The sequence below is a fragment of the Microcebus murinus genome, chromosome 7, assembly GCF_040939455.1.
Source record: "Microcebus murinus isolate Inina chromosome 7, M.murinus_Inina_mat1.0, whole genome shotgun sequence".
NCBI classification, from domain to species: domain Eukaryota; kingdom Metazoa; phylum Chordata; class Mammalia; order Primates; family Cheirogaleidae; genus Microcebus; species Microcebus murinus.
Genome location: NC_134110.1, coordinates 100232816 through 100260276, shown reverse-complemented (window position 1 = coordinate 100260276; position 27461 = coordinate 100232816). Strand labels below are relative to the sequence as shown.

Here is a 27461-nt window from a genome sequence, read left to right as displayed (position 1 = left end):
CAAAGCGTGGCCCTCAACTAGCACACTAAAGTTTGAGAAGCGTGGCACCAGATCATACGCTTGTAAACTTAAAGCTGTTTTAGGATTTAAAGTTCTATATAGAACGGAACAAAATCTTGGTCTCAACGTATTGCCTGTGAACAACCTCACACATGGACTGTTGTCTTCATAGTGCTTGGGGAGGAAGCCCCGAGGCGGCTGAGCTTCAGAGCCGCAGCTGTGAGACTCGCAGGCCTAGGAGGAGGAGGAGGAGGAGGCCTCACCTGGAGGCCGGGACAGGGAAGGGGCAGGTGATGAAGGCGCTTCAAACGCCTTGGCGGAATCCCTAGCCCATCAACAACTCAGAACACAGGGCTTGAGCTGCTGTTTTCCTGCAACATGCAGACAGGGTCCTGTGTGTGACGTGGCTCAGAGGCAAGGGACACACAGCGTCAGGACCCCCGTGCCCGTCCCTCTGTATTGTAAACTAAAATAAAATTTTAAGGCTCACCCTCCCACCGGCTGACTAAATGGACCACCTCGTGGCCAAAGGAATATCCTAAAACTAAACTGCCTGCCAGGAGGAAGGAAGTCAGACAGACCTCATCATGCCCCCTCCCATCTTGGGGACATCCTCTGTAACCCATTAACAGGCCTAAGGGTATGCAAGACAAACCTGCTTACAAAACAAATCTATGTCAGTGGCTTATCTCTGATAACAGCTCCTATGTTAAAACATTCCAAGCCTTTAGACAAAGCTTCATGTCTTTAACTACTTACAATCCAATGAATCTTTAAACCCACTTATAACCTGTAAGCCCCTCCCCCTTCAAGATGTCCCACTTTTTTGGGCCAAATCAATGTATGCCTCCCACATAGTGATTTATGACTTTACCCTGTCTCCCTGAAATGTATAAAAACCAAACTGTAACCCAGTCACATCAAGTCCACTTGCCCAAGGCCTCTTGGCAGTGGCTCTGGGTCATGGTCCTCAAATTTGGCTCATAATAAATCTCTTTAAAATTATTTTACAGGCCGGGCGCGGTGGCTCACGCCTGTAATCCTAGCACTCTGGGAGGCCGAGGCGGGCGGATTGCTCAAGGTCGGGAGTTCGAAACCAGCCTGAGCGAGACCCCGTCTCTACTAAAAAAATAGAAAGAAATTAATTGACCAACTAAAAGTATATATACAAAAAATTAGCCGGGCATGGTGGTGCATGCCTGTAGTCCCAGCTACTCGGGAGGCTGAGGCAGGAGGATCGCTTGAGCCCAGGAGTTTGAGGTTGCTGTGAGCTAGGCTGACGCCACGGCACTCACTCTAGCCTGGGCAACAAAAAGTGAGACTCTGTCTCAAAAAAAAAAAAAAAAAAAATTATTTTACAGTTTGGCTTTTTTCCGTTGACAGTATCATGCATGGCTCTGGGGCTGGGCAATGACTTAGAGGGTTTGGAAAACTGATTCAGTCTTTTGGCTCTAAATCAAATGAGGAGATTCCTTCATCTTGGGCCATGCCAGCATCACCATACCAGGTCCAGCAGTGTACCAAGGTGAGAACACCCCAACTTCTAAACCACCTGCCGACACTGTTAATAACATCCCCCTTCTTCCTGTGCTAATGTCTAACTCTGTCTTAGAGAGTCTGTGTGTGAAGCCACTGAAAGTTCGAAATAAAAAACATCCCCATTACCTAAAATGAGAATAACCACATAAGGAGATAATGTTAGTATACTTTCATACTCCTGGTTTAAAGCCAACTGATTCAGGCTGAGACGGGTTTGCATTTCTTGCTCTTCAGCTCAAATAGCACGGTGGACGTGCATTCTGTAGTTCTTTTCGTATGTTTAGTGAAAATATATGATGATGAAATTTTCTTCTTTTGATGTTTCTGTGTTTTAGTTTTATTTTTAAAAGTGGTTTATTGAGCAAAGTGATAAGGGAGCCCACGGCACACTATGACTGACGCTCTGAGTGTGGAGCAAGGATCTCTTCTTTTTTATTTTTATTTTTTAATTGTTTTTCTCTGAAATGTTACATCACTTGTCCAGCAAGGATCTCTTGAAAATGCCTATGGCTGAAGCAAGTGAACAGAGCATGCCTGTGTTGAGTACATTGCTGCCCTGGGAGGAGGTACAGAGCTACTGGGTCGGATCACTTGAGCCAGGAGTTTGAGGCTGCAGTGAGCTATGATGACGCCACTGCACTCCAGCCTGGGCAACAAACCGAGGCCCTGTCTCAAAAAAACAAAAACAAAAACAAAAACAAACAAACAAACAAATGAAAACCCCTACTAAGTCAAAGAGTGAACCCCAGGATCCAGTAACCCAGGTGGGTCCTAGTGGAACTCCAGGCATCTAGTACCCAGTGAAAATTCTAGGTACGTAGATGATATTAGTAATGATGCTTCCTGCGTTTAAGGGCAGGTTTCTCTTGTTTGGCGCTACATAAATAGTCCTCCAGAGCTGCCTTTCTAAGGTATGGTGAGGAGAAAAGGAGTTAGTCACCAGGTGTCTGTAGCCCTCCCACGCCCCCAATCTGGGGACCAGCTCCCCTCCCACACACCAGGGTGCTGAGCCAGCCAGAGGCACCGTGGGCCAGAGAAGGGAGAATTAAGGTCATACCAAACGCCTCTCCCACTGAGGGCGTGAAACAGGAAGTGCTAGCCCTGCTGAGGTGCCCTTGAGGCCACCGCAGGAGAGAAGGCCCTGGCTCCTCCAGGTGGAGGTGACCCAGCTGTGGTGGCTGGTGTGCGTGCATGTGGGATGGGGTGGACGGGTGGCTGGTGGGCGGGGCGTGTGGGATGGGGTGGACGGGTGGCTGGTGGGTGGGGCGTGTGGGATGGGGTGGATGGGTGGCTGGTGGGCGGGGCGTGTGGGATGGGGTGGATGGGTGGCTGGTGGGCGGGGCGTGTGGGATGGGGTGGACGGGTGGCTGGTGGGCGGGGCGTGTGGGATCAGGGTGGACGGCTGGCTGGTGGGCGGGGCGTGTGGGATCAGGGTGGACGGGTGGCTGGTGGGCGGGGCGTGTGGGATCGGGTGGACGGGTGGCTGGTGGGCAGGGCGTGTGGGATCGGGTGGATGGGTGGCTGGTGGGCGGGGCGTGTGGGATCGGGTGGACGGGTGGCTGGTGGGTGGGGCGTGTGGGATCAGGATGGACGGGTGGCTGGTAGGCGGGGCGTGTGGGATCGGGTGGACGGGTGGCTGGTGGGTGGGGCGTGTGGGATCAGGATGGACAGGTGGCTGGTGGGCGGGGCGTGTGGGATCGGGTGGACGGGTGGCTGGTGGGCGGGGCGTGTGGGATCGGGTGGACGGGTGGCTGGTGGGCGGGGCGTGTGGGATCGGGTGGACGCCACACCGGAGCAGCATGTGGGAGGCCACTGGGGACACCCGCTACATGACCTTCGTGGTGGCGCTGTGTTTCTGTTTTCTGGTACATTCTTACCTCTAGAAATGATTTCACACACACCCTGACACATGCACATGCTGACGGTGGGCAGGCTGGTAAAGAAACACAAAATCTAAAGTCCTATCTACACTTGCAAATAACTTTTTTCCCCAGGGTACAAGGTCAAAAATGTTAAATCAAACCAAAGTGTTTAGGAAGCATTTAGCTGAGCGCACTAGTTTGAATTCCCTCTCCACTAGCACAGTTACCGGGAGAGTCTGCGTTCTCATTCCCCAGGCGTGGCCCGCGCAGCCCTGCCGCCCCAGCAGGCGACGCGGTCCCTCCCCCCTCAACTCCAGCTCCCAACACCAAGTAGCAGACTGAGGCGCGGGCTGCCGTCACACACTGGGGGCGGGAACAGCTAACAGAGAAGGCCCTGGGGAATGTGGAAGACAAGCCGGTCGCCTTTTATGTGGAGTCTGGAGAGAAATCTCAATTATGCTGTACAAACTCTAGCGAGTCAAATAAAGCCCCTGGCAAGTGGCCTGGCTTACTAGTGACGGCCACCCAGGTCCTTTCCTGCTCTTCTCAAAGGCCCAAGGAGAAGTCTGTCAATCCCAGCACCTTCCACCATCCCACTGGCTTCCAGTAAGTTCCCCGCCACCACCAGACGCCCGGGCTCTGCGCCTCCTCACTGGCCTCGCCGGGCGCGTGCTCTGAGGACTGTTCGCTCCGCGCGCGCCCGCCGCCATCACCGGGGACGCCATGCTCTGCACTAATGGTGAGGTGCGGCGCGGATGGCCTCGCTGCGCGTCCGGCTGTAGTGCTCCTGTGTTCATTCCAATTACTATCGCTTTCTGAGAAACTGGCAAATAGCAGGCTATCTCGCTTGGTGAGTTTTGTTTTGTTGTTGTTGTTATTGTTTTCCAGTTTAATGAGAAGAACCCACATTTGAGTCAGATGACTGAGGGAAAAAAGGGATCCTAGGAACCTCCCCAAGGGGCTGAATGTGGTCTCTCAAGCAAAGCTAAAATCTGCCCCAGGAAATTCCAGTCTAAATGAGAAACTGGAACTGAGAACGCAACCTGTCTTAGAATCGGCTGGTTGGAAACCATTTGTCATGTAGACAAGCAGTGAGAAAAATTAAACAAGAAATCTGCCAAAAAGCAGGAAAGAATGAAACGTGGTGTTCACGCTGCTTCACCTGTTGTAATAGGCATCACTTGCCTCACTCTCTAGAGAGGTGTCTGCTCCCTACACGTGAGAAAAAGAGGAATTCACATGATTAATTACGTTCAAAGGCCCTAGAAAACCCTATGAAATAACAATGACAATAGTCACAAGCTGGAACCGAAAAATGACTAGCAATTAGTAAAACCTACAGTTTCTCTAAAGGATTCTTTATAAAAGGGAGCCCTTGGAGTCAATCCCACACTGACCTAAAAAAAAACCATTTAATGGCAACAGCAGGAAAACAGAATGTGAAGAAAATAGAGTTTACAAAAGGAAAGTTTAAGAACACATCTCTGTACTTCCAATATGACAGCCTTTGTTTTATGGCACTCAACATTTGTTACAGAAACAGTTTTTCCCCTGCTAATATTCACTTATTCCCCTACACGGAGCCCTGTACTCTTGAATCCATAGTTTGGATGAAGGAAGGGATGGAACAGGGAGCTCATTCATTGCTGTGTTAGCACGCTACCCTTTTGGGGTCAACATTTCTTGGAAATTTTATTTTAGCTTTATTTGGTTATTATAATATTCTTTTCCAAGTAAAACTGCTAAGAAATAGTGGAATCTACACTTTGCAACAGCCATGAGAGTCACCATGTATTAGCTCCAGGTCACCCAGGCAATATGCTAGGCATTTATAATTACTAAAATAAGCCCACAAAGGAGACAATATTCATAGTAAAGATGAGGAAGCTGAGTCTTAGAGAGGTTGAGATTTTCCTAGGAAGGCCAGGATTTGAACTCAAATCTGGCTGGTGGTCCCCGACCTGTGCTCTTAACCATTCATCCACACTGGCCCCTTCCTTTAAAAATAGAATGCTCATGAGGTTGGCAGCAGGATAAAAGGAGGGAAAAGAGAAATTAAAAAAAACCAAAACCCTGACATATATTTAAATCAGTAGGTTTACATGAAAGAGAATCACCTTCCTCAGCAAAAAAGAAAAAGGAGTTTGTCAACTAATACCCATTTACTATCTCTTGCAAAAATTCACGAGACTACTTCATACCCGGTAGGAATGGCTGTTATCAAAAAGCAGAAAATGCTTGAGCTCAGGATTTAAGACCAGCCTAAGCAAGAGTGAGACTCCCATCTCTACTAAAATTAGAAAACATAGCAAGGCGTGGTGCTCACCTGCAGTCCCAGCTTTCTGGGAGGCTGAGGCAGGAGGATCGCTTCAGCCCAGGAGTTTGAGGTAGCTGTGAGCCCACTGCACTCTAGCTGGGGCAACAGAGCGAGACTGTCTCAAACAAACAAACAACAAAAAACAAACCCAGAAAATAACTAAATAACTAGTGTTAGTGAGGATGTGGAGAAATTGGAAATCTTGTACACTGCTGGTGGGAATGTAAAATGGTACAGCTGCTATTTATAGCTTTACTGGGATGCTATGCCCCAAGTACACCCTTTGTACGTTAAAGCACTACAGGTCATGGTATTCTGAGGCAGAGTCCTCCGTTACTTACGAGGACTGACATCCATCCACCCATTTACACACAGTCCTGCCTGCTGCCTGCCATTAGCCACCCCCAACCCCCTCACCCCCATTCCAGGTGTGGAGTGGACTGTATACAGTGGCGTTTGCTTTCTAATGGGGAAGACAGAAAACAATGAATCAGCAAATAAAGATACACCATGCCAGATAGTTAAGAAGTGAAGAAAATACATAATAAGCACCCATGCTACATTTCAACTAAAAGATACCATAAAGAACCCAAACTTGGTTATTCTGAAGAGAATTCCTATGCAAAGCCGGCACCCAAGCTCTGAAAACAATCCCCGCTTTATTTGTCCTGTGACAAACTTGAAGCCTGTAACAAGATCTAATAAATTCCAAATGTACCTGAAACAGATTTGCTATATTCTTTATTTATACTTCAACCCCTTTGAAGTGAGTTTTCAAAATAACATGTGCTCACACATGGCACCTGTGAAGCCCGCCCTCTGTAGGGCTGTGTGTTTTCCTTTTCTGAAGGATGAGGGAGCAGGAGGGGTGGTCTGAGGAGGCAGCATGTTGCTCGCCAGGTCACTTGGTCCAAGCCTACTGGTTTGGGCAAACAAGTCCTGGGCTTCGCTAACTCACAGCGGTGAGAGAAGCACAGCCCTCCCGACACCTCAACTTCAGACTTCTGGCCTCCAGGACTGTGAGAGAATCAGTTTCTGTTGCTTTAAGCCCTGTGGCAGCCCTAGGAAAATAACACAGCGCATTCAATGCAATCGCTAAGGAGGTGGATGTAGAGACAGAGTGGTCAAAGGGGACTGAGTTCTGGGACATTCTAACATGGAAACATCGGGTAGATGAGGAAGCAATGGCTAGTGAGAGGGCGGGAAAAGCAGATAATGGTGCCCCAGGAGCCAAAGGTGCTGAGAAGGAGGAAGGAGGGAGAGACCCACCAGACACGGCTGCGGCCCAGGAGGCGGCTGGGAGAGGCCCTAGGGTTCAGCATCACGAGTCGCTCATGACCTGTCGAGAGCTGCGTGGGTTGGGCCGTGGTGGGTTCAAGAGAGCAGGAGGGAGGAACTGGCAAGAGTGGGTATAGTCCTTCAGGGACTTCTGGTGTCGGGGAGGACGAACACGGAGGCAGAGATGGGTGGGAGGGGTGTGGGAGAAAGGAAAGGCTTTATCGTAGTCCTATGGGCACGGGAGAGAAGTCAGGGAAAATGCTAATGCAGAATTTCTAGAACAATGTCTTGACGCCACAAGAGAAGACAGGACCCGTGCGTAGTGCAGGGCGGCTGTGACATCAGCAAGGCGGGCAGCAGCCGTGGGGCTCTCTGCTGGTGGGAAGAGGCAGTAGGGTATCCCGCTGAGAAAGGGAGGCGTGGAAGGCTGGGGGCAGAGAAGGCGGTGGAGCAGGGCACGGCTATCCAGGAGGGAGTGAGAGGGAGTGGGCTGGGCACATACAGCAGGATTACCGGCCCCTCGGGTTGGGGGCTTTGAATTGGAAGTGCAGGAAGGTGGCTCAGCACGTCCGCACCGGGCACAGACGTCGTGTGGGTGCAGGGGCAAAACAGGAGAAGAGTAGACTTCCACAAGGCTGGGATCTGACTGGGCACATGTGACAAAGGGGAAGGGCAGCAAGTGTGTGCAAGCTGGGGAAGGAGGGAAGAAAATCCCAGGCTGGGCGGGGGTGGGGACAGCAGGTTCCAGGTATCAGAAGTGCTGGCGCTGAGTGTTGGAGCTGAAGCACTGGAGGGGAGTGGGCAGAGGGAGGCGGGGGCTGAAGTGTGAGAGATCCAAGGGGAAGGGCTGGGCCATGCCATGGATTGGCTGGGGCAAAGGAGAGCCAAGAAACAGAGAGGCCTGTGTTTGACGCGAAGACAGGGGTGTGTTGGGGAGGGCAGGCGAGCCAGGGCTGAACACAGCAGGGAGGGCAAGTGCCCGGATCCAAGGACACTGCAGCCAGGCGGGACAGACCAGTGACAGCCTGGTGGCAGGGACTTCAAAGCTGGGGCTCCTGCAGGCAGGAGGTGGAGGGGCTGGACATAACAAAGAGGATCAAGTTCCCTGTAATGAGTCAAAGAGATCTCAGTGGAAACATACCATCAGTCCTACTTCACAATGCTGCAGGTTGAGCACACTAATCCGAAAATCCAGTCTGAAATGCTCCAAAATCCAAAACTTTTTGAGTGCCAATATGACACTCAAAGGAAATGCTCATTGGAACATCTTGGGTTTCAGATTTTCGGATTAGGGATGCTTAATTTGTAAGTATAATGCAAATATTCTAAACTCCAAAAAATAATCTGAAATCCCAAACACTTCTGGTTCCAAACATTTCAAATAAGGGATGCTCAGCCTGCAATATAAATATGATCCTAATCAATAAACGTGCAAGAGGTTGGTTCTGTAACACACAGCACTGCCCAGATAGCTGTGTCACAGACACTGGAGGAGGTGGGTGGGGAATTAGCAAGAGCTGGAAATCCGGACTTTGCGGAATCCACCAGCCCATCACCACAGTAATCCAGGGTGTCGAGAGCCTGCCTTTGGCAGCAGGCGCAGAAGGGGCTCTGCTCAGCACCCAGGGAGAGGCTCGAGAGGTGCTGGGTGACGCTGGGGGGGGGACAGCCTGCTCCGTTGTGGGTATTTCCCCTCCAAATTAGACTCATTGCATCTGCCACTGGCTTCAGCGTCAATTACTTCATTATAATTCCTCATTCCTTCTGGTGTGCTTTCTGCCTCAAGGAATGAAAACAAAGCAGCACTCTGTCTTCTCTAACAGCCTAAATATATGTACATTCTACTTCCTTCTTTTTTTCTCACTTTTTTTTTTTCAACCAGTGAGGTCAGTTTTGTGCAGGAAAGTAAACCCACACTTAGAGGAAGGGGAAGAAGAAAATACTTTATGGTTAAATACACCTGAATAGTGACTCAGAAAACCTTTAAAAAAAATATGTTCTTGTAGTTACTCATTCAGGGCTGCACAAAACAGAGAATAAAGAACTTACTGTTTTAAACTGAATATAGGCAGCCCCCACTTTAAGTGGTCAGTATAGTCAGTCAGTAAATATTTATTGAGCACCTACTCTATACAAGACACTATGTTAATGCTGGGGATACAAAAGTAAATAAGAATTTATAAAAAAATCTGAATTTTTTGAAAAAATTCAAATTGCAGGACATGCTATAGAAGAAACAGAGGCCCAAGACAGACGAGAATGCAGGGGCAGGGGGTTGAGATGGACCTGGTTTGGATGGAAGGTCAGGGGATGCGTTCTTGAAAAGGAGCAAAGGCTGGGAGTTTCCAGAAAGTGGTTCAGGAGAGGACGAGGCAGGAAAGTGCTTGGTGGGCAGGCCCTGGAGAGGCAGCACAGGCAGGGGCCCTGGGGCTTTCTGCAGGTGTGGTGGGAGTGTGTGGAAGGGAAGGAGCAGAGACGCAAAACCACCCAAGGGTCAGATGCACAGAGACAGAAGAGAGAAGGGTAGTGGCCAGAGGCCGGGGGAGGGCAATGGGGACTGAGGGCTACTGTCTGGGAGATGGAAGAGTCTGGAGACAGATGGTGGTGATGGTTTCACAACATGAATGTGCTTAATGTCACTAAGTGTATGTTTGAACATGGTTAAATTGGCATATTTTATGTTATGCATATTTCACCACAACAAAAAAATGTAAAAAAAAAAAAATCATCCCATTGTCTCCGCCTACTAAATGGGGAAAGGGGGTGGCCAAAGGGACAAGAGGGAGACCCATCAAAAGAAAGGCCACCAGAGAAGATACGCAGGCATACTCAATAACTCTACTCAAGAGTTATTTGTTATTTATCCAAAATTCAAATTTAACTGGGCACCTCGAATTTTTATGCTACATTGGGCAACACCAGTGAAGAGGCAGCTGCAACAGTCCGGATGAGAATGATGGCGGCCTGGGAGGGAGCCGTGTTTTGGAAGAAGAACTGAGAGGGTTTGTTTGCTTATGAGCCGTTGGGGCAGGGGGTGAACACAAGAGGGGCTCGGGATGACACCCTGGGGAGCCCCTGGAGTGGGAGACCGTGGCTGAGGACCCTGTGGCGCCCATCTCTAGGGCACTGTGGCCTGCCCTGGCAGAAAGCCAACTGCACATGTGGGCTGTGACACCGGTGTGGGGTGTGGAGAGGGCCGAGGCCGGGACATGGCACCTGGGGCAGGAGTCTGCTGGGGTCTTCCTCACCAGGGTGAGCCGCCCCCTGGCAGCCCTGCGGTCGATGGGGTCCCGGGGACCATGGGCGGGGCCTCAGGCTGGTGCTGAGGTAGAGACGAGGGTCCCAGGAACTCTAGGGAGCCCAGAAACACTGGCTCCCGTGGGCGACGCCCGCAGAGCCGCGCTGGGTGGAGGCCGAGAGCCTGACCTCCAGGACAGCCGGGCACTCCGCGCCAGGCTGGCCTCAGGACAGACGCTTACGTCAGACCGGTCTGACATGGGGGTGGGCGGGAGGGCTGCTTTTGGTGACTCAATTTTAAAACAATTATCATATTGTATTTCACAAAACCGCACGAGCCACACATTAATAGCTACATACACTTCTCACAGCATGTGTTTCCAGGGTGGAGGAAGCAAACCTTTTCTGCAGTACAGGGGTCTACAAAGTCATAGTTTTTAAAAGACCAATACTTTAAAAGTCGCTCTCTCAGTTATTTTATTTTTTCCCTTCATATTAGAAAACCAATACAAACCTACTTTTAAAAATAAGGATAAGGAGTATACAGTTCCCTTCAAGCATGAACAGGGATGAAGGTCTATTCACGAGTGTGGGGGAAGCGGTTGGGGAAGGCCGGACAGGGAAGGGAAGCAGAGGAGAAGGAAAGAGAGGAAGATGAAGAAGAGTCAACCAGGGTCGGGGAGAAGCTGTGGAGACAGAGTAGGGCGCGAGGATTCAGGAGGGGAGACAGCAGGGACAGGCCGAGTGCTGGCGTCCACCTAAACCACTGCGCTGAAAAGGCCCAGCCAAGTTCTCCAAAGACCTCCTTGCTACAAAGTCCAGCGGAAGTTTCCTTGCCCTCCAAACACTACCTGAACGCCCGGTGGCCTGCGCTCTCCTTACAGGACACCCACTTAGGTGTCCCAGACCTGCCCTCTGACTTGTCCCACTCAGCCCTTTCTCCAGGGTCTGCCCAGGGCTGTCCCCTGCCCCTCCCCTCATTGAACACCCATTTAAAGACTGTCTGCAGCACTAGCCTCCTGACCTCTCCCGCCCAGACGCCTACACTAAGACATCTGTCCACCAAGCACCCCTCTATCTGATGCCCCATGCCACCTCAAAGCCCGCACGGCCAGCTGCTTCCATCAGCCACCCCCACCCCCACCCAGCGCTGCCCCAGACACCTCCTCTACTCCTCTGCTCCGTGGAGGCCCGGCCCTGTCCTTTGTCACTGGACTCCAGCTTTCCTCTCTTCCAGTCCCGTTGTGCACAGTGGCTGGGGCAGTCTTGACAGCACAGATCTCGTCCTACCAGGTCTGAGGGAAATGCTCAATCCCCGGACAAACAGCAAACTGGCGCCAATCAACCTGCCGTGGTCTCACAGCTGGCTGGGCCCAACACCCGCTGCAGGGGACGCCAGGGAGCTGCTTGGTTGAGAGTTTTAATTATCCCCAAACTTGGTGTGACCTCCTTCAGGTGCTTCTTGGCTTGAGCAGGGGGAGAGAGGGCCTGAGAATCAAACTCTGAATTGAGAAAGTTCAGCGTGTGCCGTGTCCATCTCAGCGTGTGCCCTGTAGAGGCCCGCTCGGGCTGGAGCGCAGACTCTCCCCCCTTCCCATCCCACCCTTCCTGGTATCAGGTTTAATCAACAAAACAAAAACAACAATAAAACAAAATCTTAAGAGCATGAAAAACACAGAGCCCTGCGGTTCCCCAGTAGTCAAATCAGCCAGTTTCCATAAAGAACATCCTGGTGAGTGGGGGCTAGGACGAGGCATAAATACAAACAACAGCTACTCATTACTAAAAGATAAAATATAACTAAGAGTGAAAACCTGTGAGTCCCACTTAAATTATGTGCTGAGTTTAACGATTTTTATTTTTGTGCATATATTTTATGACCCAGAGTTCTCCTCCTCCGTGACTCAGAGTGGACACAGCTCCAGTTTCCCTGATGTCCACGTTTCTCTCAGTGCTGCCTCCCCAGCCACTGTCTACACACCCCCACCTGCACCCCCTTTTCTGTGTCCTTACGCACCAAGGTCTGGCAACTGAAGACCCCTCCCTGCATTTACACCTCTTCCTAAGCTAGCGGGGCTAACCCTGGCTCTCAGGGCCACCTCCTCCAGGAAGCCCACCCTCCCACCTGCCACTACCCACTGGGCCCTCCTCCTGCACGGACTCTGAGAGCAGCCTGCAGTGCCTGCCCTACAGCCCTCACCAGGTGCCTTGTGCTGTACCCTGTCCTCGCCAGTTACTTACCCGCCTCCTGAACCGAGCCATTTGCTCCTGGAGGCAAGGACGTGTCTTGCTCAGCACACCCTGGCACAGGGCCTGGCTGTGCTCAGTACAGGTTTGTGGGTGAAAGAAAGGGAGCCGCTCTAAGAGGGGGAGGGCCAGCGGGGGCCTGAGGACAAAGGTCAGTTGGGAGTCACACTCCAGGGCCACCTTCAGAGTGCTTTCAACAACACTTTCAAATTTTGAGCAGCTGGGGAGAAACTCTGCCCACTCCTGAGCTAACACTTCAATTTAATTCCAGCCTTGCAGGCTTCCATGATGAGCACCCAAGAGGAAATTGTTTTGGAACCTGTGGCAGCACTGACCAGAAATTGCCACCCCTGGACAAAATAACACCAGATCTCGCACGCGGGCTGAAAGCACCACCACCCGCCCGTACCTTAACCCAAAGCTGCTTTTCGGTGCTAGAAAGCTTTCCAATCAAAATCAAAACAAGAATAAATTCTTTTGCCCCAGCTGCTATTTTAAACAGCCAGTCGTGGTTCCTCTGCTTACATATGCAAAACACCCAATCCTATCTATTCTCAAAACAGTTCCTGTTTTATACTATTTTTAAATGTTTCCTATTCCTTCAACTCTTCAGAAGGAAACTGTATATGATCCAGTTTTGCAATTCGGACACTAACTCTAGTTTCATTTGCCCATTTTGAAAGTTTTCATGGTCAAAGTTTAATTCAAGAACATAAAACTCATTATTCAAAAAAGATAAATACGGTATTTATGTCCCCAACATCTGGGGCCCACATTCATGTGATACGTTTGTGTTCTTTTATTTAGAGCAAGGTCAACATCTTACATGGATGTCATCTGAATATGCTCAGAGTCATTCATTACGGCTTCGGGAAGAGGAGTCACACAGACGGCCTCAGGAGGAGATGTTCTTAGTCAACAGAAGGTCAGAGCAGAGGCTGCGGGCACCCTAACCTGTGCCTCTCATCGCGCAGAGGGGGCACTGGGGCCTACCACCCTGGGAAAACGGTGCCCCACCCCCGGCAGAGGCGCAGAAGCAGGTGTCCCGGCTCAGCGGCAGCGCACCCCCAGTTCGTGGGCGCAGCTGGCCGCAGCCGTGCTAGGCTGTGGGCGCGGGGAGAGCATGGCTCCCAGCACGGGCTCCTTTGCTGCGCACACTGAGCGACCCTCCCGTCCGATCACCGTGCAGCCCTTTTATGGAATTAATTAATTCCCTCTTAGTGCTGGCCTTTTCCCTTCTGAGGAGGTGCTTCGGCTTGAAAGAGAATTGGGAGTGCGGGCACCTCAGTATAGAGTCAGGCATGAGAACCCCCACGTTGGGGGTTGGGGTGCCGTTAGCACGGAGTGGGGACGGCCCGGCCTCCTGTTAAAGCACAAACCATGTCAGTTTCCTGAGGGTCCCATTCACCACCAAGTCCCATCTGATACCTCAGTGCAACTCTTCCTCCAGTTTAAGTAAATTAAATGTAATGACACTTGATGCCACTGTCATTCAAGGGCTAATATTAATATAGATTTTTTTTTTTTTTTTTTTGAGACAGAGTCTCACTTTGTTGTCCAGGCTAGAGTGAGTGCCGTGGCGTCAGCCTAGCTCACAGCAACCTCAAACTCCTGGGCTTGAGTGATCCTTCTGCCTCAGCCTCCCGAGTAGCTGGGACTACAGGCATGCGCCACCATGCCCGGCTAATTTTTTATATATATATCAGTTGGCCAATTAATTTCTTTCTATTTATAGTAGAGACGGGGTCTCGCTCTTGCTCAGGCTGGTTTTGAACTCCTGACCTTGAGCAATCCGCCCGCCTCGGCCTCCCAAGAGTTAGGATTACAGGCGTGAGCCACAGTGCCCGGCCTAGATTTTGAAAATAAAGTAGTAGTTGCTTCAATAAGGTAACAGCCTTGAGCTGGAAAATGAGAACCTAACGTATCTCTTAGGCTCCTGACGGAGAGAAGGAACGAGGAGATGGATGGTATTATCACATATCCTAGACACTTCCCAAGAACATCCCCTCTAGACACTTCGGGCTTGAAGGGCCAACAGAGCTGCGAGCCCCGCCCCAGAGCGCCGCAAGGCACACCCCGTCTGCACCTTGCTTTCTCGCTCAGTGGATGCAGCAGCCAGGGTGTGCTCAGAAAGGTCCAATGTTAAAAGGCCTCCTTACTCAAAAAGGTCAAGAACTGTATAGATAGACTGAAGTTTCCCACCTTCCTCATTTTTACCAATTTCTAGCTTAAAATGTGGTTTAACATTTAACACTGGGGGTAAAATATATCCTGAGCATAATTACCATGTGACAGAAAGAGCTATGTTCTGTAAATAAAGATTTTTTTGGGGAAAAAAGCTTGAGAAATCATTAATTATGATAGGCAAAATCCATTAAGGAGGAAAACCACGAATCACAGTATCACTGGGTGCAAAATGCCCACAGGAGCAGCTGTGATGATGGGACAACAGTAGGGTGCAGCGGAAAGGTCAGTTATACAGAGTCAGAAGAACCTGGGTCAAGCCTTTGCAAATCAACCTACCAGCTCAGAGACCCTAGGTAAGTCCAAGTTTACCTCCTCGTCTGTAAGAAGCATTAAACAGCAATATAAACACTTTCAAGGCTGCTAGGCTCAAATTAGATAATGGAGGTACAAGTACTTCATCAACTAGAAGGAAGTAAAATAGATGTTATTTGTTGCCATATTATAACAAAAACTTTGATTTTGCAGTTTATATTGATGTTTTACTCACAGATATTTTCCTTTTTGGTAGTTTTGACATTTCAGAGATGTTGCCACCAAAGAGTAATAAATGCTTTGATTCACTTGGTCTGAATTACAAGATGATTTATTTTACCTCCAAACTGCAACTGTGAATTTCTCACTTCTTTTTCCTCTCAGTGTTACAAGTCTACAATTCAACCTCCATTTCTGCGGAAGGAAATTCCCACTGATTTCAACCCCTTCTCCTTCCAAGTTCATTTTTCTTCTCTTACGTGGGATAAAGTCTGGAAGGGAACGACGCAAAGTCTCTCTATGCTGAAAGTATTAAACTTCCTTTGCAAAGAGGTATTTTCCTATTTCAGCATAAAAAGCACAAACATGCTTCATTTAATACGTATTTCCTTATTAATTAACAAGGAGAAAACAACGAGTAGAGCTGCTCTGGTTGGGATTTCCTCATGTCCATGGGTACGGAGAGGAAGACAGGTGGGCTGCAGGATGGCAGAGGGTGCAGATTACACTGGGGCTCACACAAGCCTTTCAGAACTCATCCGGAGACAGGAAGTGATGAAATCAGTTCTCATGTGAACTGTCATGTGCACTCAGCCAGTTCCTGTCTCGGTGGGGAGAGCAGGGCATGGGGAAGTGCGTCGTGGGGAGAGGGAAGAAGAGGCCAGAGACAGACGGCGGGAAAAGTCCCAACTCTGCCCCTTATGGGTTCCCTTATTCTTCTGAGACTGGGATTAAGTAAACTGGTTTATTTCCACCCCCAATAACCAATCTCTTATTGTGAAAATCTGCTGAATTTAACTATTCCCCCTCGTGAACACAGATGCTATTGATAATGCTTTTGAAGAAAGCAAGTGTCAACATATTGCAGAGCCTACTAACTGCTTAGTTAGAGCTCGGATGCCAAATGGACTAATATAATTCTTCTTCTGCTCTATCCCTAAGCAGTAAAGCTGGGAGAAGGGAGAAGAGAGGTTGGATGATCTAAGTATCTGGGCACTAGGTATCCTCTGTCACCTTGGGCCGGCCTCATTAATATTTACCACTCTCGTGTTATTCACGATAGAAAGTGGTAAAGTTAATGAGTGACACGTGTTAGAGAGGAAAAGGCGAAAAATATGAAGATGGTGTCCTTGGCACAGGAGATGACTCGGGAAAGGTGCGTGAGAAGGAGGAGGAGCTCTGGTAGTGCTGGCCCTAAGGGAACTGAGGGCATTCCCGTGACCAGGGGCTCCGGCACAGTGAGGAGAAGGCAGGTGTGTAGGGGACTAAAATATATTTTCCTAGTTTAAGAATTACAGTTAGTGAGTAATGTACGTGCTCTGCCCAGAGTGTTTGAAAGTAATATGTTCCACGGACAAGGTCCTTGTGATAAACAAGGTTGTTGCCTAGAGACATAACAAAGGACCTGAGTTGCAAATAAGCAAGAGCTGCCCCGCCCCATGGCATTGGGGGGTCTGGAGGCCACATGATAAACACATTGTTCCTGTGATTGCTGCGTATACCCCATAAGATGGCTGGTTAGTCAAAGACGGGTAAGAACCCTCAAGGGAGGGGCGACCTAAGCCAGCACAGCCACCAAGGTTCAGCGGAAGATCTTAGGGGATCACCCTAAGAAAAGCTGGGGATGAGAAATGCCCCGTGGCTTGCCTTGCCCATCCTTGCTAATCTCGGTCCGTGATCTATGCCTAGCACCTAGAGCAACCACCTGAAAACCTTGAGCCAGGGGACATCTGCTTCCTTAAGGCTACGTATTCCAGAATTTATGGCCATTGCTGAAATGCCTGGGTGGTTATGTACAGGGAACTAACTTTAATTTTTTAGAGTATAAAAATAAAACTGACCTGGTGCTTTATTACTCAAGTCAACCATCTGTATGTGTGTCCACGTTTTTCTTTGTGTTCTGCATTTGTGTTTTGTGTTCTGTGTTTGTCCTCTATCCTGTAAATGGGCCACGACACAGGTGTGTAAGGTGTGGGATTTCAGACTGAGGCTGGAGCATCCAGGGCCCACTCCTGTTGCCAAACGTAAGGCTCCCTCCTCACATTTTTGGTATTTTAATAAGAAAAGCCACAAGCAAATGAAGCAAATAATAATTAACGGTGGGGTAATAGGTGGTCTCGCCAGCTCTACCTTGAGGGAAGGACCAGGAAAGAGACTGGGTGGGATTTGCACCTTGAACACCGGAGCTCAACAGGAACTGGCACTTAGCTGTAAAGAAAATGAACTTGGTGCTGAACCCACCTGCTTGGGGGCTTGTTGGCTGCCTCTCCCACTGTCACTGAACAGTCCGTGCACTGGAACTAGATGTTCCCCCAGCTCTACCAGGAGCCACTGCTGGGAAACAGACCCTGGGACAGGCAAACAAGGAGGTTGTCCATAGGGGCTGGGTTTGGTAAACTGGCATAGATGGAGACCAGTGGCTTTCACTGTCCCCAGCCCCTCCTTTCACCAAGGGGGCTCCACCCCAGCACAGATGAGAGAGGAGTCAGTGAAGCTACCTGAAATCCACAGTGTGACAGTCACAGCCAGTGCCAGGTTCTGTAACAATCTTCCATGCAAGCTACAAAGGTTTAGAAGGCAACTTTTTCTGCCTACTCATTTCTAAGTTAGAAAAAGTTACTTTCTGTTGTAAGGGTAGTAATTCACAAAGTTAAAGTAAAGAACAGACATAGTGGCTTTGACTTGGATCTTAAAAACTTTGACTATGTTAAGATAATGTTTTATGAGATAAGCTATGCAAAATCAAACACAAAATACTCATGTAACAAAATACATGCATTCTCCAGGTAGAGCACACACCCCAATGTGTGTAATTTCTACCCTATTGAATTGTGGGCACAGATCAGACCCTCAGGCAGCTGGAACTGCCATGGCCACTCAGGCCTCTGGGCCTCCAGTCCCACTCTCCCAAATCCCCGTCCAAGTGTGACAAACCTTTACTGCACTCAAGCCTTTCGTCCAATAGGGGACACCCAAATCACTACTCAAGTGAGGGCCTCATTTATCAGCAGCAAGTGTGACTTCTGCTTTCTTCATTTCCTCACCCGCTGGCTATACAAGGTCCAGAGCACCTAACCACGTCACCGTCCCTCTTACTGCAGGCCACTGCTTTTCAAACTGTAGTCCCAGACCCCTCAGAGTCCCCTGGAGCCTCCCCTGGGCCGGCATAGAGTTTGAGGACAGGGTTAAAAACAGGGCTACCGGTGCTTTCCCTGCCCCTCTGTCCCACCACAGCGATTTTGCTTCTGTCCATACTAGATACTGGCATTCCAGGTCACATCTGAATCTCCTACTCAGACGAGGAACCTATTCAACCTGCTGAGTTCCGGCAAATGAGATGAGGGCGTCACACACCTGTACTGGGATGGTGAGGGACCCTCCGCAGGGCCCCCGCGACCGCTGACAGGCTCTGAAGTGCCTGTGTCCACGGCGGCTCATCTGACCCTCAACAACATCTCCTTAAAGTGGGAATCGCCGCTATTGGTTTATAGGCAGGTAAACTCACCCAAAGAGGCAGAGGTGTCCTGAAAGCAGTGTGGCTGCCGAGTGGCAGAGCCAGGACACAAAGCCTAGAGCTTGAGGCGCTGAACTCCAGCTCTGCCCACAGCACTCTGCTGGAGTATGCACTCCAACCCTGTCTCACTGGAGTACTTTACCTGCACACTCATTTACTCATTTGATCTCATCTTCCCAAGAAGGCTTTATCAATTTCCCAACTAAAACTGGGTCTGAGGAAAGAAAGGGGAGTGAAAAAGAAAGATTGTGAAGACCAGACTTCCCTAGAATTTCTATAAATCTCCTGTGGGCTTTGTGGTACATGGCCTTCCCAACACGAACCACGCATTGCCAACACTGAGAAACAGACAATCCAGTCACTGAACACCACTAATGAACACGATGAAACTACTAAAGGTCAGCAGCTGGCATCATTCAAATGTGCATTTCCTTGATGTGTCAGACACATTGCTGGATTTCTTGATAATTTGCCTCTGCTCTTAAATACACTTAAATCAGGAAACATGTGATTCCAAAGTAAATGAATGTGCAACTCTTAGGCTAGTACTAGAAATATTACAAATGACTATTTCACAGAACCCTGATGATACATCCAACAGGAAGGAGTGAAAAGGGGAAGAACAAAAAAGGAATGTAGTTCCTCTGTTTTTAAGAACACTGAGGACTTAAAAGTATCCGTATTTTATATTCATAACTTTAGTACAACACTCATATCATTTAAAAGCTGCAGTGTTTACACAGTGTGGAACTGTCTCTCTGAAATGCCAAACAAAGTGATTGATCCACCTGCTTTGTTTCTGTGACTTGTGGGGAAATGAATACAAGCATCAGATGTTATCTTATAGAAGGTGACACCCACGTCAAAGCTAGACACGTGCATACAACCCATGGGAATCTCCCGGTTCTGTCCAAAACAGTGTGTGCTTTGGAAGATCTTTTTCTCATAACAGCTATTGGGAAACATTCAACGGAAATTCCTTCCCCCCGGAACAGTAACTTCTTTGTGAATTTGAAACAGGGATGCCTTTGCTAATTTACATGCACACTGGGCTTTTTAATCCATTACCTGAGCAGAAAAGTCAATGAGCTTTGGAAGCAGCACTTTGCCACCTTCCTCACTCTTCAGGAAATCCAGCAAACTGCCTATTTATAAAGAAAGAACAAGTTAGCATAGTTTAAGCACACAAGAAAAAAAGCCAAACAAAATTCAAATGTTCATTACTCTTGTTGGGGGGAGCCCCTTGCAAAATTGTTAGCTTTGCAATTCTATCCGGTTCTAAGGCCTTTTCCTGAGGCTGGTCAAACCCAGTCCCCTTTGACCTGACGTGAGGCATAGCATGGGCTTCAGGTGAGAAGGGATGAGGGTGGATGCTGCTTCTCTCTCTACAGGTTTCTGAGAGCGACGCATTCCAGAGTACCTGCCACCATGATTCCCTGACTGCAGCCGCCCAGTCGTTAGCGAGCTCCTCTGGAACCAAGTGCCGCAGGTGCTCACAGAGGGCCTGCCCTCCGCAGACGGTCAGCTAGGTGCACTCCTACCTACACCTCGCAGGCAGCGCAGAGCTCAGCACATTTTACTTTCTGAGTTGGAAGCCTTTGAAAGGCGCTGGGCACTGGGAGGCACTCACCCTTGGCCATGTACTCTGTGATGATGTAAATTGGCTCCTCCCTGGTGACCACGGCGTAGAGCCTCACAAGCTTGTCATGCTGAAGGGTCTTCATGAGGTTGGCTTCTTCGAGGAAGGCTTGCACGGACATGGTGCCTGGTTTCAGGGTTTTTACGGCCACTTTGGTGCTATTGTTATAGTAACCTGGGGAGAAAAATGAAGTCAGGGCATACTTTATCAAACATAAAATTGGAAACTTCACTTTGTAGATGCAGTGCTAGAAGAAAATTTAGCTATATAGATGGAAAAAGCCTGAGATAGGCCGGGCACAGTGGCTCACGCCTGTAATCCTAGCACTTTGGGAGGCTGAGGGGAGCGGATGGCTCAGAGACCAGCCTGAGCAAGAGGGAGACCCCCATCTCTACTAAAAATAGAAAGAAATTAATTGGCCAACTAAAAATATATAGAAAAAATTAGCCGGGTATGGTGGCGCATGCCTGTAGTCCCAGCTACTTGGGAGGCTGAGACAGAGGATTGCTTGAGCCCAGGAGTTTGAGGTTGCTGTGAGCTAGCTGATGCCACAGTACTCTAGCCTGGGTGACACAGTGAGACTGTCTCACCTCCCCCCCCCCAAAAAAAATAAATTAACTGGGTGTGGCAGTGTGCTCTCGTAGTCCCAGCTACTCAAAAGGCTGATAATAAGGCAGGAGGATCACTTGAGCCCAGGAGTTGAAGGCTGCTGTGAGCTATGATCTCACCCCTGCACTCCAGCCCAAGTAACACAGCAAGACCCTCTCTCAAATAAAATAAAACAAAACAAAACAAAAATGGAAAGAAAAGGAAAAAAGAAAAGGTAATGTAGAGTGTTTAGTCCCACTTTTGAGAGCACCATATTATCTGTATGTGCTTAGCACAAATCAACAGTGATTATCTCTGGAGGTAGAATTTGGGGTGACTTCTACTTTCTCTTGCTCTTTTCTATCTTGATTACATTTGTCAGTGAGTATGTACCCTTTTTTTTTTAACAAAAGGAATTATTTTTAAAAAGAAAAGAAATTATGTTCCTATTTTCAAACCTTCAAATGGGTAAGAAAAAGTATTAGCTTTCAGAGAACAACCCTAGGTAATGATTTTTCTTTGGATCATTAAGACTGATTTCTGTATTAAAACATTTCCATTTATTTTCTACTTTGATTTACACTCAGTAGGAGCTTGCTGTGCCCTATAGGAAAATGAAGAATGCAGTGTAAAATAAGTGTTAGAACGTGTGGAGAAGAAGACAGTAATAGAAAACTGACAAAGAACCATCCTAGGTCCTTTCAGAAGCTACAACCTACCCAAAATAACTGAATATGTTCAATTCGTCTGACATTTAAATGCATAATTACAAGCAATAGCACCTTTTCTATAGAGCTTAAATGTTATTTGAAAGTAAATTCCACCAACAAGGGTCCTTTAATATTATCTTTAAATCAAGAAAATTCCATTATAAATAGGTCCTCAGTTACATGAGTATGTCCATGGTAAAACACAAGAAGAAAATATATTCTCTGTGACACATATGACTGACAAGGAACTAGCATTCAGAATATATAAATAATTACTACAAAGTCATAAGAAAAATAGAAACAATAGGCAAAGGCTTGCATGGGCATTTCAAAAGAAAGAAATCCAAATGATTAATATACACGTGTACTCAATCATTTTAGTGATCAGGGAAATGCAAATAAAGCCATGATGAGAAACCACGCAGAGCTTGACAAAAATTGTAAAAGTCTGACACTCTCAAGTGCTGGCGAGCACCTGCCCCAGGGCACCCAGGGCACCCCCTCTCTGAGCATCACTGAAATTCAACTGCAAAGCTTCCGAAACAACGTTCCACGGGGCCCAGGAAGGGGGATGAGAAAGCATCTGCTTCCAAGTGACCACACCCGGCCCGTGCTGCCCTGGGGCCCACACCCTTCCAGCTACTACCCTGTTGGGCAGGACAGGGGGCACGGGAACTCTCGTCCATTGCTGGTGGGAATATGAACTGAGACCAGCGCACTGGAAAATAAGTCAGCAGTAAAGTTGAAGATTCATATTCCTTACTACCCCAAACGCACTCCCGCCCTACTCGCTCTAGAGAGGCTCATCCACCCTTGCATCTGCACAAAAATGTTCGGAGCACACTGTTCACAGAAGTCAAGTCCTGGGAACAACTCCAGTTTCACCAGTCAATAGTAAAACGAACAGGTAAACTGTTGAACACCTTGAATACACGCACAACACAATGCTATACGGAATGAAGATGAAAAAACTGTAGCTCCCACACCCAAACACATGGATGAATCTCACAAACACATTGAATAAAAGAGGCAAGACATAAAAGAGCACATTTGGTGGGACTTATTTATATAAAGTTTAAAAACAGGAAAAACTGAGCTCTTTTGGGGGAATGCACACATCCCCATACACAGAGGTTGTAAAACTATGAAGAAAAGTCAGGACATTGTCACAAGGGTCAGAATAGCAGTGGTTTCTGGGGAACAGGCGGGGCTCTGGGTGCCAGGGGACGGGTGGGGCGCGGGGCACTTCTGGGCGCAGGCGAGTTTCTACTGGGTGATCTCACTGGTCAGTAGACAGGTTTTCACTTTGTAATTACTTGTGAGACTGGATACTTGTGTTGTATGCATTTTTCTTTTTTTTGAGACAGACTCTCACTCTGTTGCCCAGGCTAGAGTGCCGTGGCGTCAGCCTAGCTCACAGCAACCTCAAGCTCCTGGGCTCAAGCAATCCTCCTGCCTCAGCCTCCCGAGTAGCTGGGACTACAGGCATGTGCCACCATGCCTGGCTAATTTTTTCTATATATTTTTAGTTGGCCAATCAATTTCTTTCTATTTTTAGTAGAGACGGGGTCTCGCTCTTGCTCAGGCTGGTTTCAAACTCCTGACCTCAAGCAATCCCCCTGCCTCGGCCTCCCAGAGTGCTAGGATTACAGGCGTGAGCCACCGCGCCCCACCTGTATGCATTTTTCTATCTTGCTTGTTATATTATATTACATAGTGATAAAAGTTAAAGAAACAAAACAGTTCCTTCCCTTATGCTGTCCAAAAAAAAAAAAAAAAAACTGTTCAAAACTCTTATGTAATAGAAAAGTATGGGTAAAGGTCGAAGGAGAAAAACGCTTTCCAACGGTAGGGGAAAAGTGACCAGGAAATACTGCAGCTCTCGATACTCAATGCTGATAAGGAGTTTGAGATGAACACTGAATAAAGCAGCTGTGTCAAACAGCACAGGGACAATGGCCGCTCTGCTAAGTGATCTCATTTTGTGGAGCTGCTGACATTTGAAGAATAAGGTGGTTTTGATCCTTACGCTAGATTGTACTTTGCCAAGATATTCCCCAAGAGTTTGAAGGTTCAAATTAACCTAGTCACGGAGATTTGGGTTGTTAGTACAGATGTAAAATCATTTTTAAAAAATACTTTCACAGTAGTAAAGCACCTCTTGTGGAGGGCCACTTTCCCGCAGTTAAAGAAAGCGGATGTGACAGCTTTAGAAAGCTCCAATTCCAGCCGGGACTCGCTCTGTCAAAAGTGCCCAAGTGCCCAACAAAATGGAGGGTTTTTAAAAAAAAATACGTGCAGTTGATTGTGGAAGTTGGCTAGTGATTAGTTTTAATTCAGTTGGCTCAAACGAGAATTTATCAAGCAAAAGTCAACTTAAAATGTTTCCTTTCTCTGTAAAGCCTCTTCACGGACCACATGGTAAGAGGAAACGCCGTCCTTAGCCTCCCCGTTCAGCCCGCTCCCTGGGAATAGGACAATTCACAGAGGAAACATGTCGCCCAAGTCAGATGTCACGAGGATCACACAAACAAGAGGAAACAGCTTGAGGCAAAGACACCTCTTTCTTTCATCCCCACCCACCCCCTTGCCCCAAAGAACAGGTCACTTCCTAGTATTTGTTTGCTGTGTTTCAGACCAAAAAAATTCAGACCATAAAACAGACTGTTGAACAATTCCTTACATTTAACCAAAAAATTAACTTATTAGGTTAACAGTAATATGATTTTAATTGGTTGTATTTTTCTATCAATGAGAAAAGCTAATCTGCTTATCCTTTGAGAAGATCTAAACAGCACAGGCCTAGTTATCACACCAGCACTTGGACAATCAGAGTGAGATGCACAAACGCACAGTGGAGAGGGGGCATTATCTGACCTCCAATTCATAACACACATCACTAATCACCACCCTTGGTTTTATTCCTGGTATTCCTCTGCTAACCGTATTCAACATGCTGAAATTACTTCAGTAGCTAAGAAGGAGCTCCCTGGCTGACAGCCAGACTCATAGACGACATCAGCAAAAGATCCAAGGTCAAAATTTTCTATTTTTTCTTCTTTTCTCTTCTCCTCTACCCACTCTCCCTTCCTCTCCCTCCCTTCCAAACAAGACTAGAAGGAGAAAAGCACAATTTAAAAACAAACAACTATCAATGCAAATAACCTGGTAGCGAAACTGTACTACCGTTTTTTGCAAGATGTTATCATTGGGGGAAACTGGGTAAATGGCACATGGGATTTCTCTGTATTATTTCTAATAATACATCAGATGTTTCCCCGAAAATAAGACCTACCCATAAATAAGCCCTAGCAGGATTTCTAAGCATTTGTGCAATATAAGCCCTACCCCAAAAATAAGACCTAGTGATGGGCGTGGCTACGCAGCACATCTGCACAACCCATGCATTTCCTTGTGGAGTGGTAAAGAAGATGGGCAGCCCTTCTCATCTGCCCCATGAGAGCTCTATTGCTTGACATGAGAGATTGGGGCCAATGGTTCTAAAGGAAATAGAGTCGCAAGAAATTCAGGATGGAATTCAGGGTTTTGGAGAGTTAGGATGATGTTCCAGAAGAAGATGACTTAACTGTATTTGAATAAATGTAGATTGTTATATCTTACTTAAAAAAGTAACACATCCCCTGAAAATAAGGCCGAGGGTGTCTTCTTGAGGAAAAATAAATATAAGACCCTGTCTTATTTTCGGGGAAACACAGTGTGTGTATATATATATATATATATATACCAGCCTCATTAAAATGTAATTCACATCCCATGCCATTTATTCATTTTAAGTCTATAGTTCATCAGTTTTTTATATATTCAAAATTGTGTAACTATCACCACAGTCAACTATAGAATGTTGTCATCACCCCAGAAGGAAATCTTGTCCTCATGATCAGTTACTCTCACTATCCTCCCAGCCCCCGGCCCCAGACACCCAGCCATCTACTTTCTACCTCTATAGATTTGCCTATTCTGGACATGTCACATAAATGAAATTTTATAATATGTTTGTTTGTGGCCGACTTCTTTCACTTAGCATAGTGTTTTCAAGAGTCATCTGTGTTGTAGTAGGTGTCAGCTCTTCATTTTTTTTTTCATTGCTGAATATTCCATTGTATGGATAGACTACATTTTACTATCCATTCACCATCTGATGGACATTTTTTGGATATTATGAACAATGCTGCTATGAACATTCATGTACAAGTTTTTGTGTGGACATATGTTTTCCTTAGTGTATTATTTCTTACAACTGCATGCGAATCTACAATTATATCAAAATTTAAAAAATTAATTAAAAAACCAAAGAAACAAATGACTTTTGTATATTGTGAAAAGCCTGGGTAATACCTTTCCCCTCTTTATGGCCTTTGCACTAATGTCACCATGTTTTCTTTATAATAATATTAAATATTTAATAATAGCAGTGCTTTGAATGCTGTCAATTGGACTAAGTACTTACCTGCATCATTTCATTCAATCTTTACACAATTTCCACATGTTAGGTTCTATTATAACCCCTATTTCTGATGAGGCTCTACTACCTCTCTCTTTAAAACAGTATTAATAAATCAAATTTAAAAAACATGATATAACAAATGGGAAAAAGGCTTGAACATACATTTCTCCAAAGAAGATATAAAATGACCAGTATGCTCATGAAAAGATGCTCAACATCACTAATCATTAGGGAATTGCAAATCACTACCACAATGAGTTAACACCTTATGTCCACTAACATTGCTACTATTTAAAAAACCAACCAGGTTGGGCACGGTGGCTCACACCTGTAATCCTACAACTTTGGGAGCCGAGGTGCATCACTTGAGGACAGAGGTTTAAGACCAGCCTGAGCAAGAGCAAGATCTTGTCGCTACAAAAATTAGCCGGGTGTGGTGGCACATGCCTGTAGTCCCAGCTACGTGGGAGGATCACTTGAGCCAAGGAGTTTGAGGTTACTGTGAGCTGTTTTGATGCCATTGCACTCTACCTGGGGCAACAGAACAAGACTCTGTCTCAAAACAAAACAAAACAAAAAACCAACCAACCAAACCACCAAAACAGAAAATAGCAAGTAAATAGTGTTGATAAGGATGTGGAGAAATTTGAAACCTTGTCCACTGTCAATGGGAATGTGAAATGGTGCAGCTGCTATGGAAAACAGTATGGCAGTTCCTCAAAAAAATTAAGAAGTATCACAGGATCCAGCAATTTCACTCTGAGTATATACCCAAACAATGGAGAACAGGGTCTCTGAGAGATATCTGTGCACCCCTGCTCACAGTAGCATTCGAAACCGTCAAAAGGCAGAAGCAACCCAAGTGTCCATCAGCAGATGAACAGATAAGCAAAATGGGATAAATGCATATAGGGGAACATTATTCTGCCTTGAAAAAGAAGGACATTCTGACACACGCTACAACACGGACGAACCTTGGAAGAATTATGCTAAGAGAAATAAGCCAGTCACAAGAAGGCAAATACTGTATGATTCTAATTATTTGAGCTGACTAAAGTAGTCAGATTCATAAAGATAGAAAGTAGAATGGTGATTGTCAGACTCTGGTGGAGAGTTGAGTATCTCAGTTCTATAAATGGAAAGAGATTCTGCAGATCAGTTGCACCACAGTGTGCATGTGCTTGACACTACCGACCTGCGCACTCAGGGATAGTTAAGATGTAAGTTTTAGGCTATGTGTACTTTACCACAATTTAAAAAAAGACATTAGATTGGTGCAAAAGCAATTGTGGTTTTAGAATTGGTGAAATTTGCTATTTGATATTAGAATACATTCTCAAATAAATG

The 27461-nt window shown here is 47.2% G+C and overlaps 1 protein-coding gene across 2 annotated transcripts in view; it reads right to left on the bottom strand.

Annotated features, from left to right (window-relative positions):
• LYN (LYN proto-oncogene, Src family tyrosine kinase) overlaps positions 1-27461 on the bottom strand; it is a 133112-nt gene that overhangs the window by 18179 nt on the left and 87472 nt on the right. For both annotated transcript variants that reach the window (XM_012774080.3, XM_012774081.3), the window contains exons 9-10: positions 20343-20525; positions 19781-19857 (exon numbers count right to left, since the gene is read on the bottom strand). In XM_012774080.3, coding sequence (XP_012629534.1) covers positions 19781-19857; positions 20343-20525 — 260 coding nt within the window. The remainder of the gene's footprint in view (positions 1-19780; positions 19858-20342; positions 20526-27461) is intronic.